This window comes from Magallana gigas, chromosome 3 (assembly GCF_963853765.1).
Source record: "Magallana gigas chromosome 3, xbMagGiga1.1, whole genome shotgun sequence".
In the NCBI taxonomy this organism is placed as follows: domain Eukaryota; kingdom Metazoa; phylum Mollusca; class Bivalvia; order Ostreida; family Ostreidae; genus Magallana; species Magallana gigas.
This window is the reverse complement of record NC_088855.1, coordinates 56,767,866-56,782,982: the sequence shown is the minus strand read 5'-3', so window position 1 is coordinate 56,782,982 and position 15,117 is coordinate 56,767,866. Positions and strand designations below refer to the sequence as shown.

Sequence of the window (15,117 nt, the reverse complement as noted above, 5' to 3'; positions counted from 1 at the left end):
ACGGGAAAGTTGTTTATAAAAGCATATTTATTGTGAGATTTGTCGCCTTTTCTTTTTTAACTATATATTACTGATTTTGAAATGGATTTTATACGAAGTTGTTGTGAAGCTGTTGACTTTAGAGACCTTTTGTTTTTCTTTTAATATATGATAATGACACTTTTTTTTTTAGGTGATTCACGAGAGAGTCTACAGGGTGTGTTTAATCAATTGTATTAATTTAGTAATGATTGAAATATTGGTGTGTACACTGATTAAACAAAAAACAGTTGTTTTACGACATGCGGGCAGAATGTGTAAAATGTTGCCTGGACCTCCGACCAAAAACATGTAGAGATTGTTAATTGTTTCAATTATTTAGGAATCAATCTGAATTTTAATGTTACACAGAAAACAATTTCAATGCAGGGTTGGAAATGTATGTTTGGCATTCTGAAAGTATGAAATGAAAGTTATTTAAATATTGAGACTAAAGTAAGCATTTTTTAAACACACATACTAGTATGTATCTAGTGTTCTTAACTATGGCTTCGAACTATGAGGTTTTCATTCTAGTGACGAAATAGAACTTGTTCACACAAACATTTGTTTTAAAAGTTAAAAAATGTACGTCAAACGTGATCGTCTACCTGAGTATTAGACGTAAATTGCTCATCATTAAGTACTGGTTGAAACTGATTAAAACAAAAAATTGTATATTATCAATATATATGAGGAAAGGTCTCACAGCTGGTACCAAAATGGTGTTTTAATGACAGATAATTTTTAGTATCTCTGGTTATGAACGAAATCTGGCTTTCATAGAATGGTATCTTAAAAATATGTAAAGCAGAGGTTGTCCGATTTTTTTTCTACAGGAAAGAGGCGCATTTTTTTAAGAATCCTTCAAATGTCTGTTGTACAAGTATCTGCCTGACACTTTTCCCTAACAATTTTATTTGAGTAAAAATATTCCGGAAAACCTTGTTGCCCTTTATACAAAATATAGACTCTCATCGCATATGCTTTTGGTAGAGCAAGGCCGTTTTTATGGAATTGTCAGATCGATGCGTATCTGCAAATATTGAAATTAAGGTGAAGTCGATAATGAATTCTATTTTTTACTTATCTGTCCTTTTTTATATTTGTCTACATGTATTGTTTTAGAAAATATTACCGGACTCGTCCTTCAATTTTAAGTTAGTTCTACTCCTTGCGATTCAAAATCGCAGACGATTGTGACTGCGTGAGGCATGTGAAAAACGGGAATGTCAGACTAATTGTACATCCAATTAATGTATTTTTATTATCATAACCATTTGATTTATTGATTTATAGTGTCCTTCCTCCTATAAATGTACATTTACGAATAATATTTTTTTAGAATATTGTAAAACGTATATAGTATATGTGTGCTTCTGCTTAAATAGAGTGTAGGATAATGTATTTATAGTTATGTACATATGTTATAACCACTAATAATTTTTATGGATTTTAACAAATAAACAATACACCTCAATACCATGACAAATTAAATGCAGTTGACACATTACTTAAAACATACAATAATTACATCAATAAAAACACAATCATGGCCGCACGGTGCCCATACCTATAGCCTCTATATCTTTATTAAGCTTGAGTTTGGCAGCGACGGTACATACACTCATTTTAGTTATATCCAAGGCTATTAGGTGTCAGTGTATATCGTCATTCCATTATTTGTTACACCACCACATTCTGGATACGACAGTGAAACCAAATAAAAAAAAAGTTAAAATTCCAAATAGATTCAAAATCAATTAAAGAATGAGTCATTATACTTGATGTGTCCTATCCTAACCGCTACTGGACATTTAATAATTTAAATGCTTGTCATATCATAACTGCTAGTCGACATTTGATAAATTAGATGTCATGTCAAAACCGATAATTTGGATAACTGTCGACTGTAAATTTTATTCTCAGTTTTTTTTTATTTAAAAGATTATACACATAAAAAAGCATTTCCGCATTTGATTTAACTGAAAGTGGACACCGGGTTTAATTATTATTGTTACTTCCCAATTTCATCGGTTCTGTATTATTTGTCGTATTAATCGAAATAAACTTTGCAACCTGAATGAAGCTCCAATGAGTTTGGGACTTTAATTTTGATCAATATAATTTACTTACTCATGAATGAGAAAGTGTTTATTAAATGCGTTACAGATGAGACAATGTATTGACATAGAACTATGAAAGAGTTTATATCTAATTAACAAAAAAGTGCATGAATTTAATGTTATAGCTTACACTGTAGAAGTTTTGCATCAATTATTTGTAGAAATCTTCTGTTTAAACAACAGGTTCAATATAGATAAATGAAAAGTAATTCTAAGAACACAACTGAGATTTTATTTACCAAATTTTAAAAAGAGGACAAATGTCAAAGGTTTTGATAATATTTTGAAAGTTCTTGTTATCATGATGAATTGTTTCACTGATATAAAAGAAAAACATTTTCGAGAAATGAGATTTTGGGGAATACTATACGGTTTCCCGTCAAAAATGGTAATTGAGCTCATGTTTAAAGAAGTAAGTCTAATGTTGTGAAGACATGATACTTTTTTGAGATTGATTGGTTCGATGTGGTCTTACTATGTTTTGTTTGGAATTAAATATATATCTCAAATTATTTATTTTCGATGTGATCATGAACTATTTTCCCGAAACCTACCTTTTTTAGAGTGTTTATTAAGCTCATCTAGGTCTCCATTGTCTTTGATATAGATTCGAGTAGATTACATTTGATACATTTCTTTTTTGCTGTGAGAAGTCAGCAGAGGATAAACCGTGAAGAGCACATGAAATTCCACCAGTAGCCATGCTATCTATGTTAAAGTGAGAAATGTAATGATAAAATTTACTTTTAAAAAGGTTGAAGTAGCTGTAAACTGCAACAGCACTCAAATCATTTTCTTCATTTGGCGGACGCTGATTTTTGAAGAGAGGTCCGTGGCATTGTTTGTTGGATGTGATTCTAAAGAGTTATAAAAATCACGAAAAGAATTTAAGAGAAATTTGTTTACTTCTTCAATTTGCTGCAGGTATGTAGCTCTCGCAACAGAACTTATAAAGTATATTTTGTAACTTTTTTCTTGATTTACTACGCCTTAACAGAAAAAATAGATTATATTGCAGATTACTTGCACATGACAATATAACAACCTCTAGAAGAACTGGAGGCATTTATGTCGCTCTACTTCTTTGTTCGAAAGACTTTCATATCTCATCACTACCATATTTCACATCATAATTTCGAATTTCAAATACTATTCCTTTTTTTTTAAGTTGACAACCCTTACTTATGTATTATTTTTTAAAATTAAACTAGCTTAATCTTATATATTGTGCATTAAAAATATTTTTAAATATATAGTAAAACGCACTTACATAGCACAGAGTTAAAAATATATATATATTATCTCATGATGTTTTAAGAATATCCTCTAGAATGAAAAAATGACAATAACAAACCTAGAACCGTGTAGAGTAGATAAATAAAGCAGACATGTCCTTAAAGAAAGTAATACAATTATACAAATAAAAACAAAGTCCAGACGTTTAAACTATCTATGGAATCTAAATGATTTCTTAATGATGAAATAATGTTATCACGTGTATTATGTTTATAGAATATATGAAGGAAAACTCACTTAGAACGTTCAATTTGATTCAACCCCTAATCTTTTTAAGTACTAGTATTGAAGGAAACACTTATATTGTTAGCGGAAAAGTTTATCAAATCTCTATTTGGTAATTTTGGGACTTTCGTGTTACGACAGAAAAAAACCATTGAAAAAGTAATTATGTAATATAACAATAATATGATATGATTTAATAATACGTAATATTAAGAAATTGAAAATTTTATTGTTGCATTGGAATAAATGAACAAATTAAAATCGTGTTCTGGTATTTAAGTAGCAGAGGTTTGTTTTCGATTAAGCATAATATAACAATCCTATATTCTTTATTTTAGGTCTAGATGTTATTTAAAAAAATAAGATCCTACAGTTTCCGGAAATTTCTCATTGTAAAATCACTCGGAATTAGAATTCACAGATTTACATGGTTTTTGTTACTACAATGTAATACCAAAATAATGGTTCTTTTTCCATTGAAATAAGTTTTTCTAAAAAAAAAAAAACGTTCGCAAAATATATTGTTTATTCGGACAACTAACATCATGAAATCAATATGAATGATTTAATTTCAAACTGTGTGAATTATGATATTAGCGTTACATTAAAAAAATTAAATAAATAAAGCAAGCGGGATCTAATTACATTTGGTGCATTGATATATTTCGTTCAGAGCACCATGCTACTGAACATTGTAACCTTTGGTTAAACCACAGTTGATATAATCTGTCAAATCGGGAAAAGTTTCAGATGAACTAGGCTCGGATCGATCAGAATTGTTCGTTTGGTCAAAAAACATTGTCATTTTCCCGTCGTATCTGACGTCAAAGTATTCGTTAGAGTCTTCATCTATTGAATTGTCTCGTCTCAAACAACGGTTGGAAAACTCCATATCGCAATTGTTCGCATACAATTCTTCGTCATGGATTCCATCTGAGCATGCCGGAGGTTTTACACGCGAGTTTTGCTGGTCCAAGACTATGTCGTGAACCGGTTCTGTGAGTGTGGGTTTGAAAGTTTTTCTGCCAGTTCTCTGTTGTTTTAGCTCTGAAGTGTTCGAACGCGTTTTTTTTCTAGCATGTTTGCTAGAGGTTGAATATATATATGATTTTTGTTCAGTGTTTTGATCGTGAGGTTTTCCAATATCAACAACATGAGTCTGTAACTCTTCTTTGTTTTTCTTACAAACTGTGAAAGGTGAAATCTTGTTGATATTGGAGTTCTTCTTACAATGGTGTGATGGCTCATCCAATGTTGGGCTTGCACAATAAGACGGACCTCCACTTGTTGTGAAGTTTTCCTTGTGACCGACAGACAGATTTTGATGCTTTACTCTTAAGGTTAGGCGGTTGTAAATATCGGATGATTCCGTGTTACAATCCTCAAGTTCTACCGATGTCGAGCGTTGAGTTCTAAAGTCGGCATCAGCAACATTATGCAGGGTCAGTATTCCATCTAAGTTGAAAAACCCCTCCATAATTCTTTTACAAGTAACGGAATTATGTTTCAATTGACACTAGTCTTGATTTAAAGAAAAACATTCTTATTTTTAACATATCTCATTCAAAATTAACCAAAGCCACACTATTACTTCTAATCATAATTTTACCTTCTCTTTTCTTCAGCGTTTTTGTGTACCATATCCTATAAAACATTGAGTTAAAACAATTACGTATTTAAAAAAAATACTCTTTATAATTCTATAATCATTTAAAACAGTGACCATCTTTACCTGATACAAACCGTTCCAATAATTATTACTGCGAAGACAAATATGCATACAGCGACAATGGTCTCTTCCAGGTACATATACTCCGTTCTTGTTTCGGCTAACAGTAAATATGTAAATACAGCGTATATATTTAACTTTTAATACAATTACATCTAACATAGCACCAAAAAGATTTGCTTTTTATTAGTAGGCAATGTTTTAAATTGATGACTTAGTGCTGTATTATTTATTCTGTCATAAGGCTAGTTTTGCTTTGAAACTCGCAACAAAACGAAATTTGTAAAATTTTACATTAAATGTTTTACATAGTTGGCTATGTTTCATCGATAATAACTGAAAAAAGGAAACGAAAGGATGTAAACATGAAAGAGTGGTGTATCATCAAATCACAATGTACATGTATATGGTTTTTATTTTTTTACCAAAAATATTTTTTGGCAAGTATGATTGCTGTTTACAATAAAGATATATTTGTTAAATATTGTTTTAATGTAATTACTTACACATGACTGACACATCATCTGTATAATATTTTGTTGTTGCTTCAGTCATCTCTCGCTCTGTCAATTCAAAACATTTGAACCATGAATAAGGTTTTTAGATTACTTATTAGATGAAACACAACGTTTCATGAGTTTGTTATACTTCAAAGTTATACCATTTGCAAAAAAGGGGGAACCACTTTTAATGTTTTACAAATCGTACCTAAATCTGCACAGTTTACACCTGTTGAGTTACACAAACAACCTCTCGCTGCGTCACAGTATTCGCCAGGTGAGCAATCACACAATCTTCTGCATTGCTGACCAAAGTATCCGGGTGGACAGGGTGAGGAGCAATTTGAACCAGTAAAACCCAAATCACATTCTGCATAGATTTTATGTTTCTCATATCAATGTCTTTGAAACATGACTTATTGTCATAGTTTAAACATCAAATGAATAAATAAAAAATAAATGAATAAATAAATAAAAATCTAAAATTAATAAATAAATAATAAAAGTTTTTGAATTGTATAATTTAACGTTAACAGAAAAATTATGAAAATATATCTTCAATACTTTAAATCATGAATTGTATTGAATATATACATGTACACATGACAAAATTTCAAAACGTTTAAGTTCCCTCACTTATGTTCTTAAAAACAATGGATTCCTTAAAAAGTAGTTTTGATTATAGCAGCCTATGAAAATTAATTCACTTGTTCTAAGTGTGAGACACAAATCAACAAATAGATTTTTTTTTTAAAATATATATATATATATATCTATGAAACATATACACAGTTAAACAAATTGATATCTGCCCTATCTATTTTTATCATTTTACATTCTTTAATATTAGTCATGTGATCAACAAAAGTCACATGATCAGTGTCCGTTCTCCCCTTGACGACTGTAGATTTTTAAAATGAAAAGCTGCAATTCAAGCCACTAAATCTACTGAAACGTTTCTATTAAATTATAATATTTTAAAAATTTATTTGTTGTACATGCTGCCATTTTTAGCCGGGCTCTGCTGAAAGCAGAGTCCTGGCTATAGGCAGGCAAATCGACAATGTTACTATAAATAGCACAAATAAACAAAAAACCAAACAGCGTCAAGGTAAAGCTTCCGCTATACCAAATAGTTACACAAAGAGCCACGTTTTGTCAAAAGTGTTGGTATTTTGTTTCCTTTTTTTAAATTTCGAATGAATTGTCTATCTTTTTTAGTTTTCTTATTAATAACGTGTTTTTAAAACATTACTATGCATTTTGGACACATACAATGCGCATGAATTTCAATGAACTACTTTGCTGCGCGAGGAAGAAACGGGGATTGAATATATAATACTTGTTGCAAAATTCAAGGCAGCAACTGTTAAACTTTTTAACTTCTACTAGACAGACATATTTTTTTATAGCCGCTTACAAAATTTGGTCGCTCTCTGATGCTTTGTCGACATTAAAAGCATGAGAGAGAGAGAGAGAGAGAGAGAGAGAGAGAGAGAGATTTTCAGTCTTTACTGCACAATATGCATAAAGACACACCAAAAGAGCCCGGCTTTCAGTACTTCAGTACTTTGATTATATATGTGTTTCTGGGGTTAACTTTTACGAGCTGTTTTATTTGCATAGTACGTCACCTTCAAGAATTTTTTTAGTTTCTGTGTCAGGATGGATAGACTTAAGTCTTTTTTTTAAATTGTTCTACCAAGAAATAGATATTTCAATAATACAGAAATATGTTACAAAAAAGCCATTGAAACATTTTACGTTATTATTATATAAACGCACAATGTACGAAAATCGATGGTGAAGACATTATGTCCTTTATTGTTAATTTTTGACCGTGTCCGACGAGATTTAAAAAAATTTTATTTCCACACAAGTAGGCAATTTGAAAACTTGAAAATAGTTGATAATTGACTCATAAGATTTTAATATAGAATGAAACTATTTAGTTTATTTCAACCATATCAAGGCTATATGCTTTAAACTACTTAACACACTCTATTATTCAGTACTCTTAGTAAGATCCCGTACATACAAGCGGAAATCAATTATTTTCCTCATAAGTTGGACATCTTGAATCACTTGAACACTCCTAAATGACTTGGGTTATAAGAAAACTATGTTTAAGGTTCGAAATCTTAACTCATGATGCTTTATATGTTATACATACCTAAACAATTATCCCCACTTTTATAAAACCCAGTGCAACACTTAATTACTGTACTGAAATACAAAATAAGAGTAAAATTGATTATAAATCTTTAACAATTTAACATACTTAGTTTCATTTCAAATAATCACTAAATTGATATGATTTGCAAAGCGTCAATTACAAATAATGATACATAGTAAATGTAGTTGCATGTAGTTTTGTAATAAAAATAAGTCATAAGGAAATGATGCTATTAAGAAAACGGGATTATAAAAGTAAAAGGCTAATTTGTATTATATTGATAAAACTATTTTTTTTAGAGTAGTACATCACATACATTTGATTGTTGTTCTTAATTTCGTTTTTAAGATGACAAAACTATTTCAATTGCAATTTTAACTTACCTGTCAGGTGGCATACAATAGCCCGTTCCACGTCTGTTTTGGCAGTATACAAACGGATAATTGAAAAAATACACAAAACCAATTAAGAACAGGTGCTTCATTGTCAACCTCGTTTGATGAATCAATTGTTTGGGATGGTCAGACTATTTATTGCTACAGTGCCTGACACCAAATGACGTGATGTAGATAAAAAAATATTTCCGTTGTGTTGCATAAAGTATATTAATATATTTATAATTGGAATACGACATGCATAACAAGGATATAGACACTTCCTTAAAATAATTTAAGTATCTATCGTCTGCGATGAATCGAAGTGTTGTCTTTGATAGAGAAATCTTTAATAATTCTAATATATTTGAAATATTTATGACAACACCATTGCAATTTAATTGCAGTTGACCCACCATAAAAATACACAAAGTAATCAGATCACTATGTATATCATGAAGGCGTGTCCATACCTGCTGCTTAAGATCTTTATTAAGCTTGAGTTTGGCAGCGTCATTACAAGCAAACATTTTTATTTTGTTTTATCTCTAGGGATATAAAACAAATTCCGAACAGCTTCAAAATGCTTTCAAGTAAAGAATGTATCATTATATCAGATGTACTATATCCTAACAGCTACTAGACATTTAATAAGTTTGGTTGTTAAAAAAATTAAAAGATTATACACAAAAAAGTATATCAGCATTTGATTTAACTAAAGATGAACATCTAAACAATATACCTAAATCTTATAAATCTTTGTGACTAGCGCAATATTGAATTTTTGTAATATAGGCATTTTACTCCATTTGAATTTCTAGCTGCTTATTTGTTTTGAACATTACAAAACAGTTTTTAAGGAATTTGCACATTAGTTTTAGGTTTAAACGTGGAATTTTCCTATCATCATTCCAAATGTACACCAAAACATGGCCTAAGCTTTTTTTACATAACAAAAACCTGTGAGGTCTCTATCCCGCTTATACTTCAACGACCAGCAATCACAGGTTGGTTAACAATAGAAATACTTTACTGAGGCATTATAGGCATTAAAATCGGAGATAGAATTTTGACCAAAACAAAATTATACAAACATATGAATTTGACAAAGCAATGCATGTCACTGTTTGTCAAACAAAATACGTTCTAAAGTCAATTACACTTGAATAAATAAGATTCGAATGATAATATTTTCAATATTACTTTATCACTTTGAATCTTTCGACACAGATTAAATTTGATAAGTGAAAAATTATCTACATTTTACTTTCAATAACTTTTGAGTTTTTGTTTAAAACCTTAATTGCATCATCGTATTGGCCATTCCTCTCACTCTGTAATATATATTACGATAATTGTTTTTGAATTTCCTGATTATTAACTTCCTTTACATCGAATATACTGCAATACGGATACAATATTTTTAATGCGTTGTTGATATAAATATATCAAGTTTTGGTTTATTGTATCCAACAATCAAGAAATATATAACTCTCAGGGAAACAGAACGACAGTTATTATTTTGGCTTTATCGATCGATCTGAAAAAAAAGAAGATCTTAAATGTTTAAACTCAAACTATTGAATAAGACAAAAGGCCTATATTTATCATAAATCATTGTAATTCAATATAATGATAATGGAATAAAAACCGCTATTTTTTTGACAAATTTGTATCTGTTATCTAAAATTGTTTTGGTTTGTAGTTCATACATATCTATCGCCGTAGCAAAAATCATAAATGTTAGAACCATCAAACGCAAATATTTGATTGGTATTTGAACAACATATACAAGCAAGTTCGTATGAATTGTTTGCAAATGTGTGATTAACTTCAAGGTCTCCTAATATAGCTTTACCGGTATTCAATAGTCCTTAAGTATTACTACGTTCAAGATTAAAGTTACAAATATTTATGTTACTTCACCCTTGCACCAGATTTTATATTATTTGTCGAATTCATTAAAACAAACATTTCAGCCAGAATGAATCTCTTTACAGTTTAAAGATTTTAATTTTGATTGATATAATTTGTTTCTCATGAATGGAATCGTTAATCAAATGCATTACATGAGATACTGTTTTGACATTGAACAAAAACAGTCTTTAATTAACATGACATATCTTGCATAAAATTAGTGACATAGCTTTCAGTTTGTGCTACAATTCTTTTCAGAGATATACTTTACGTCAAGATCTAGATACAGAAATAACAGGTCATACTTTGATCACAACTAAGGTTTTATTTACAAAACTATACAGAAGATGACACATTACAAAGATTATGACATATTTTGAATGTTCTTGTTAACTGTCGGGGTAATTTGTTTCATTCAAAAAAAAGAAGAGGAATCACATTTCCTATAAAGGAGATTTCGGGTTCTTTATCAGATTTTCTGTTTTCTGTCGTGAAGGCCAGACCAAGTGATACCTGTGTAAGAGCTGTTACTCTTTTATTCTTAACACAAATGAAATGATATTGAGAGCCATTATTGTTTTGTCCTAAAATACCAAATAATCACAAGCATCCGACATCTGTATTTCTAAATATACTCTAACTGATACCGAATATCTGGTAATTTTTGCATGATCTAATTTTCCCTTTTATTGCGATTTCATTTAAATCACCAATTTTTAAATAAATTATATTCTGTATTATTTTCTATTATCTTATTGATTCGCAAAAAATTACCGACTTTAATTTAAAATGCTACACATTTTTCCCTTTTTTGCAAATTTTGTGACGTGCACATTGCCACCTGAATATCAGATAGTATTTGAGCTCAAAAGAAGAAAGTTAACATTTTTAAAGACAGGGTTCTATTTGAGGTTGATTAGTTCGATTTGGTCTTTGCTGTGCGTAATAATACATCAGCGATAACAGTCTAAACCATCAGTGTTTACATAATCCGACAACTCAGGATCAGTTTCAGAAGAAGCTGACTTTGTATGACCAGGAGTGTTATTTTGGCTTGAAGACATTGCCAAATATCCGTCGTAACTGACGTCAAAGTAATCATCAGAATCCTCTTGGTCCATTGGGCTCTCTGGTCTAAAACAGTTGTTATCATATGCGAGGCTATCATTGTTCGCATACAGATCTTCATCATGTGTCGATATTGAAGATTCTTCCGTTTGGTTTGGTTGTGAATCGGTCTTACGAACGACTGCAGCTTGACAAGTGTCTGTGGTTTTGAATTTCACAGTTTTGCAGCAGTTTGTCTGTTGTCTTTGCTTCGAAAAGGCATTTGGTTGCTTCATTTTTACACCTTTGTTTGGAGTTGAATATATATCTAATTGTTCATTTTTGGTGTGATCATGAACTCTATCCCCGAAACCTGTCTTTTTTGCACATTTATCAAGCATATCAGGGTTTCTATTATCGTCGTTACGCAGTAGATTCCAGTTGATACGTATTTCCTTCGGTTGTGAGTGGTCAGTAGAGGACAACCCGTGACAGGCAGGTGGGTCTTCACCAGTAGCCATGCTATCCATGTAGTAGTGAGATATGTTATGATAATTTACTCGAAGGTTTAAGTGATTGTAGACTTCGGGTGATGCCACAACACTCAGCCCATTTTCTTCATTTTGCGGACACCGGTTTCTTGTGTGGAGATCCGTGGCATTGTTCGTGGGATGTAAATCTACAGTACATAGTTGAAATTAAAAAAAAAAAAATTCACAGAAACCTAATGGAAGGTAAATTACTCAGTGTAAAATTAATTATTTCTTTAGTGTAATCTTCATTATGGGTGTTCTTTTTCTGTATATCATTTAAACTATGTTTAAAGCATTTTTATCTGTATTGTATCTGTATTGTTACCTTTTCTTTTCTTCTTTATAATTACATACCGTATCCTTAAAAGGAAACATCACTGTGTTATAGACAAATAATTTTACAGATGAAACAATTCATGTACTTTGATTATAGATTTATAAGCATAGTAATTTTACCTGATACAAACTGAGCCAATGAACAAACAGGCGATCATTGATGTCAACAAAGGAAGGACAGTATTCATTATGAATTCTCTATTTTGATCAGCTACAAGAAAAATTATGAAATCAGTAAGATGTGTAAAAAGTCCAATACTTTTTAAACCAACAGGACAATAAGAAATTTATCTTTTCATCGGTTATTTTAGTTCATTTCAGTTCATTTTATTCGAAATAATTATTTAGCTTATACAATTTTTCAGTTTAAAAAAAAATGCTCGTTCGGATAAACAATTATCAGGTTCGTTTGAAATAACAATGAAAAAAGGAAGCTAAAATATATATTTGTAATTTTATAGATTATTGTGTGTCAGCTGCTAAAGCCTATTGAAATGATAAAGACTATCGGTGTTTTGATAAAATATCATTGTACAATAATTTTTAGTTGCCGAATTTGAAAACATCTGCTTTTTATATCTCAAAGGATGGTTCGAGAAAAAAACCTCACAGTGACTTGACTGGGTTTTTACAACTGTCCCTCTATTGACCGTCGTCTGCTCTGTTTGCTCTGTAAAAACAACAGTATTAAACTTAAAGTTAATGTCATCTGATTTGATTCCAATTATTTTGAATACTTTTAATGTCACACCTCAGATTACACTTGTATTTTAAATACCTGCATCGGTACAATTTGCACTGGTTGAGTTACACAGACACCCTCTTGTAGGATCACAGTATTTATCAAGAGAACAGGTACAATGTTCGTTACACTGACGTCCATAGAATCCAGATGGACAGGTCCATGAGCAGTTCTCACCTGTGTAACCTGGCTCACACTCTACAATTACGTATTATGTTAGATCATAATTGTTTCACAATCTAAACAAAACAAACATTCTAAAAGTATATTCCCTTCCAGCACCTACAATTATATCATTTTAAATAATGTTATTCTATACTTTAAATAACTTTCTCTACGTGCAGCATTGCTCATAATTGATGAATTAATTCTTTCTTTAGCAAATGTCCAATGAAACATCATTTATCTATTTTTTAATATAGCTACAAGCGCTTTAATTGCAATTTAAACCTAGTACACTTGATTAAAATACTTTATTTCATCCTGGGACTCGCAATACTTTTAAAGGCAAGAAGTAAACTAAGAGGATGCAAGAAAATGTGAAAGGTAGACTTATCCTTTACACGATTACAATCTTTATAAGCATTATTTACTTAACTTAAACATGTTTTCGCTTTTTTGTATTTTAATGTTGTTTGCGCAACATGTCTGGCCACAAATTTGAAAAATTCGGAAAATGATTCAATTGTAGCTACCATTTTTATAAAATACAATACAGCTTCTCATTATGATTGGACTAATAAATATTTGAAAATAAAGATACTTGCCTAAACATTGGTTTTCTTTAAGATAATATCCTATACAGCATCTTATAAAAGAGCTGAAATAAATCAAAATATATTGTTCATATTTAGGAATCAGGGCACACGATATTATTAGTTGTCTTCTTGTAGCATTTTAAAAAGTACCAATTCTAAACAATGCGAATTTTACATGGAACAATCTATAAATGAATATGAACGTAACACCTTACCTATTCGGGGACATACAAATACCATCACCACTGATACTTTGGCAGACAGCAAGGGGAAAACTAAAAAAGAACACATACCAACTACACGACAGATAAGCCATCGTTATTCTGGATTAGGAAAGCCGATTGCATTGATAAAAAGTGCTAATATGGTTACACTTTGGACTCGCGCTACAATTTGTTGTTTGAAATTGACGCATTTCCGTTAGTGCTAAGAGTGGAATTCACACAACAAATGTTTGTTTGGCTCTGTCCACAAATATAGAATTATCTTCCTCAAAAGATTGATTGCAATAAGTGAAAATTGTGCGAATATGCGATTAAATATTTACATTTTTTGAATGGAATAGTCATGATTGCGTACTAAACAAAACATTTTATTATATATCACACTTTCTTAAAGACTGAATTGCAGTATTTAATCTAAATAACGGATCAGAATCAGATCACAAGAGGCCGGAAACAGATGGACGTTGACTTCCTTTTGTTATCAATCATGTCAAATCTGAACAATAAATTATTTGAGTTTTTACCCACTCAATTTATTGTTATTTTCTAGATACCAATGATACCTCCGGGAGTTAAATGATGATGAATGCAATTGTCGAGTCAAAAAGAGGATGTTCTTTCTTCATTTCTATTCAATCAAAACATTTTCATCCAATGTTTAACTTAATATTATAATTAAGTGGATTTTACTTATGTTTTAAACTTTTGTTACATCACTGAGATGCCTAACAATGCTTTTTCATGCATTACTGTATGAATTATTCGGATATTTTAGACCTTTCACTGTTGTGACTTTATTCATTTGATCTGAAAATCAAGATTTTCAAAAATGTAAGTATCCGATTAGCATCATGTTAAAAGACTGTATTTTAAAAATCATTTAAAGCTGCTTGGTCCGATTTTATATCAAATTTTATGCACGCTTTTAAACGATGGTTATGCTTAGTATATGTATGATAATAGACATTGCAGTAGTTTTCCAAGTCAATTAAGCCAAATTTCAATAAAGAAAAACTAGACTTTGACCCGTGCGTGCACGGGTTGAGATTGTATATGATATTGGACATTTACGAAATAGATACATCGACACACTGTATTGTTGCCATTTACATAAAA

The 15,117-nt window shown here is 30.6% G+C and overlaps 2 protein-coding genes across 2 annotated transcripts; both read right to left on the bottom strand.

The window, feature by feature from the left end:
- Positions 1–3,910: 3,910 nt before the first annotated feature.
- LOC105331998 (protein draper) lies at positions 3,911–8,621 on the bottom strand. The gene is made up of 7 exons (XM_034481711.2): positions 8,454–8,621; positions 8,068–8,120; positions 6,103–6,264; positions 5,901–5,957; positions 5,398–5,494; positions 5,275–5,309; positions 3,911–5,120 (listed from the first exon to the last, which is right to left on the bottom strand). Exons 1-7 carry the CDS (start codon positions 8,552–8,554, stop codon positions 4,348–4,350), a joined length of 1,278 nt encoding a protein of 425 aa, XP_034337602.2. The 5' UTR covers positions 8,555–8,621; the 3' UTR covers positions 3,911–4,347.
- A 2,573-nt stretch (positions 8,622–11,194) lies between these two features.
- LOC105326556 (protein draper) lies at positions 11,195–14,171 on the bottom strand. The gene is made up of 6 exons (XM_034481099.2): positions 13,993–14,171; positions 13,056–13,217; positions 12,888–12,947; positions 12,398–12,488; positions 12,267–12,301; positions 11,195–12,087 (listed from the first exon to the last, which is right to left on the bottom strand). The coding sequence occupies exons 1-6, from the start codon at positions 14,066–14,068 to the stop codon at positions 11,315–11,317; spliced, it is 1,197 nt and encodes a 398-aa protein (XP_034336990.2). The 5' UTR covers positions 14,069–14,171; the 3' UTR covers positions 11,195–11,314.
- Positions 14,172–15,117: the final 946 nt, after the last annotated feature.

Bases quoted from the DNA above. Each gene is read 5' to 3' on its own strand.
- LOC105331998 (XM_034481711.2), bottom strand. From the start codon at position 8,554: ATGAAGCACCTGTTCTTAATTGGTTTTGTGTATTTTTTCAATTATCCG. The intron at 8,121-8,453 runs GTAAGTTAAAAT...TTTGTATTTCAG, and splicing joins TATTGTATGCCACCTGACAG to TACAGTAATTAAGTGTTGCA. The intron at 5,310-5,397 runs GTAAAGATGGTC...AATGTTTTATAG, and splicing joins ATTGGAACGGTTTGTATCAG to GATATGGTACACAAAAACGC.
- LOC105326556 (XM_034481099.2), bottom strand. From the start codon at position 14,068: ATGTGTTCTTTTTTAGTTTTCCCCTTGCTGTCTGCCAAAGTATCAGTG. The intron at 13,218-13,992 runs GTAAGGTGTTAC...ACGTAATTGTAG, and splicing joins ATTTGTATGTCCCCGAATAG to AGTGTGAGCCAGGTTACACA. The intron at 12,302-12,397 runs GTAAAATTACTA...TTTCCTTTTAAG, and splicing joins ATTGGCTCAGTTTGTATCAG to GATACGGTATGTAATTATAA.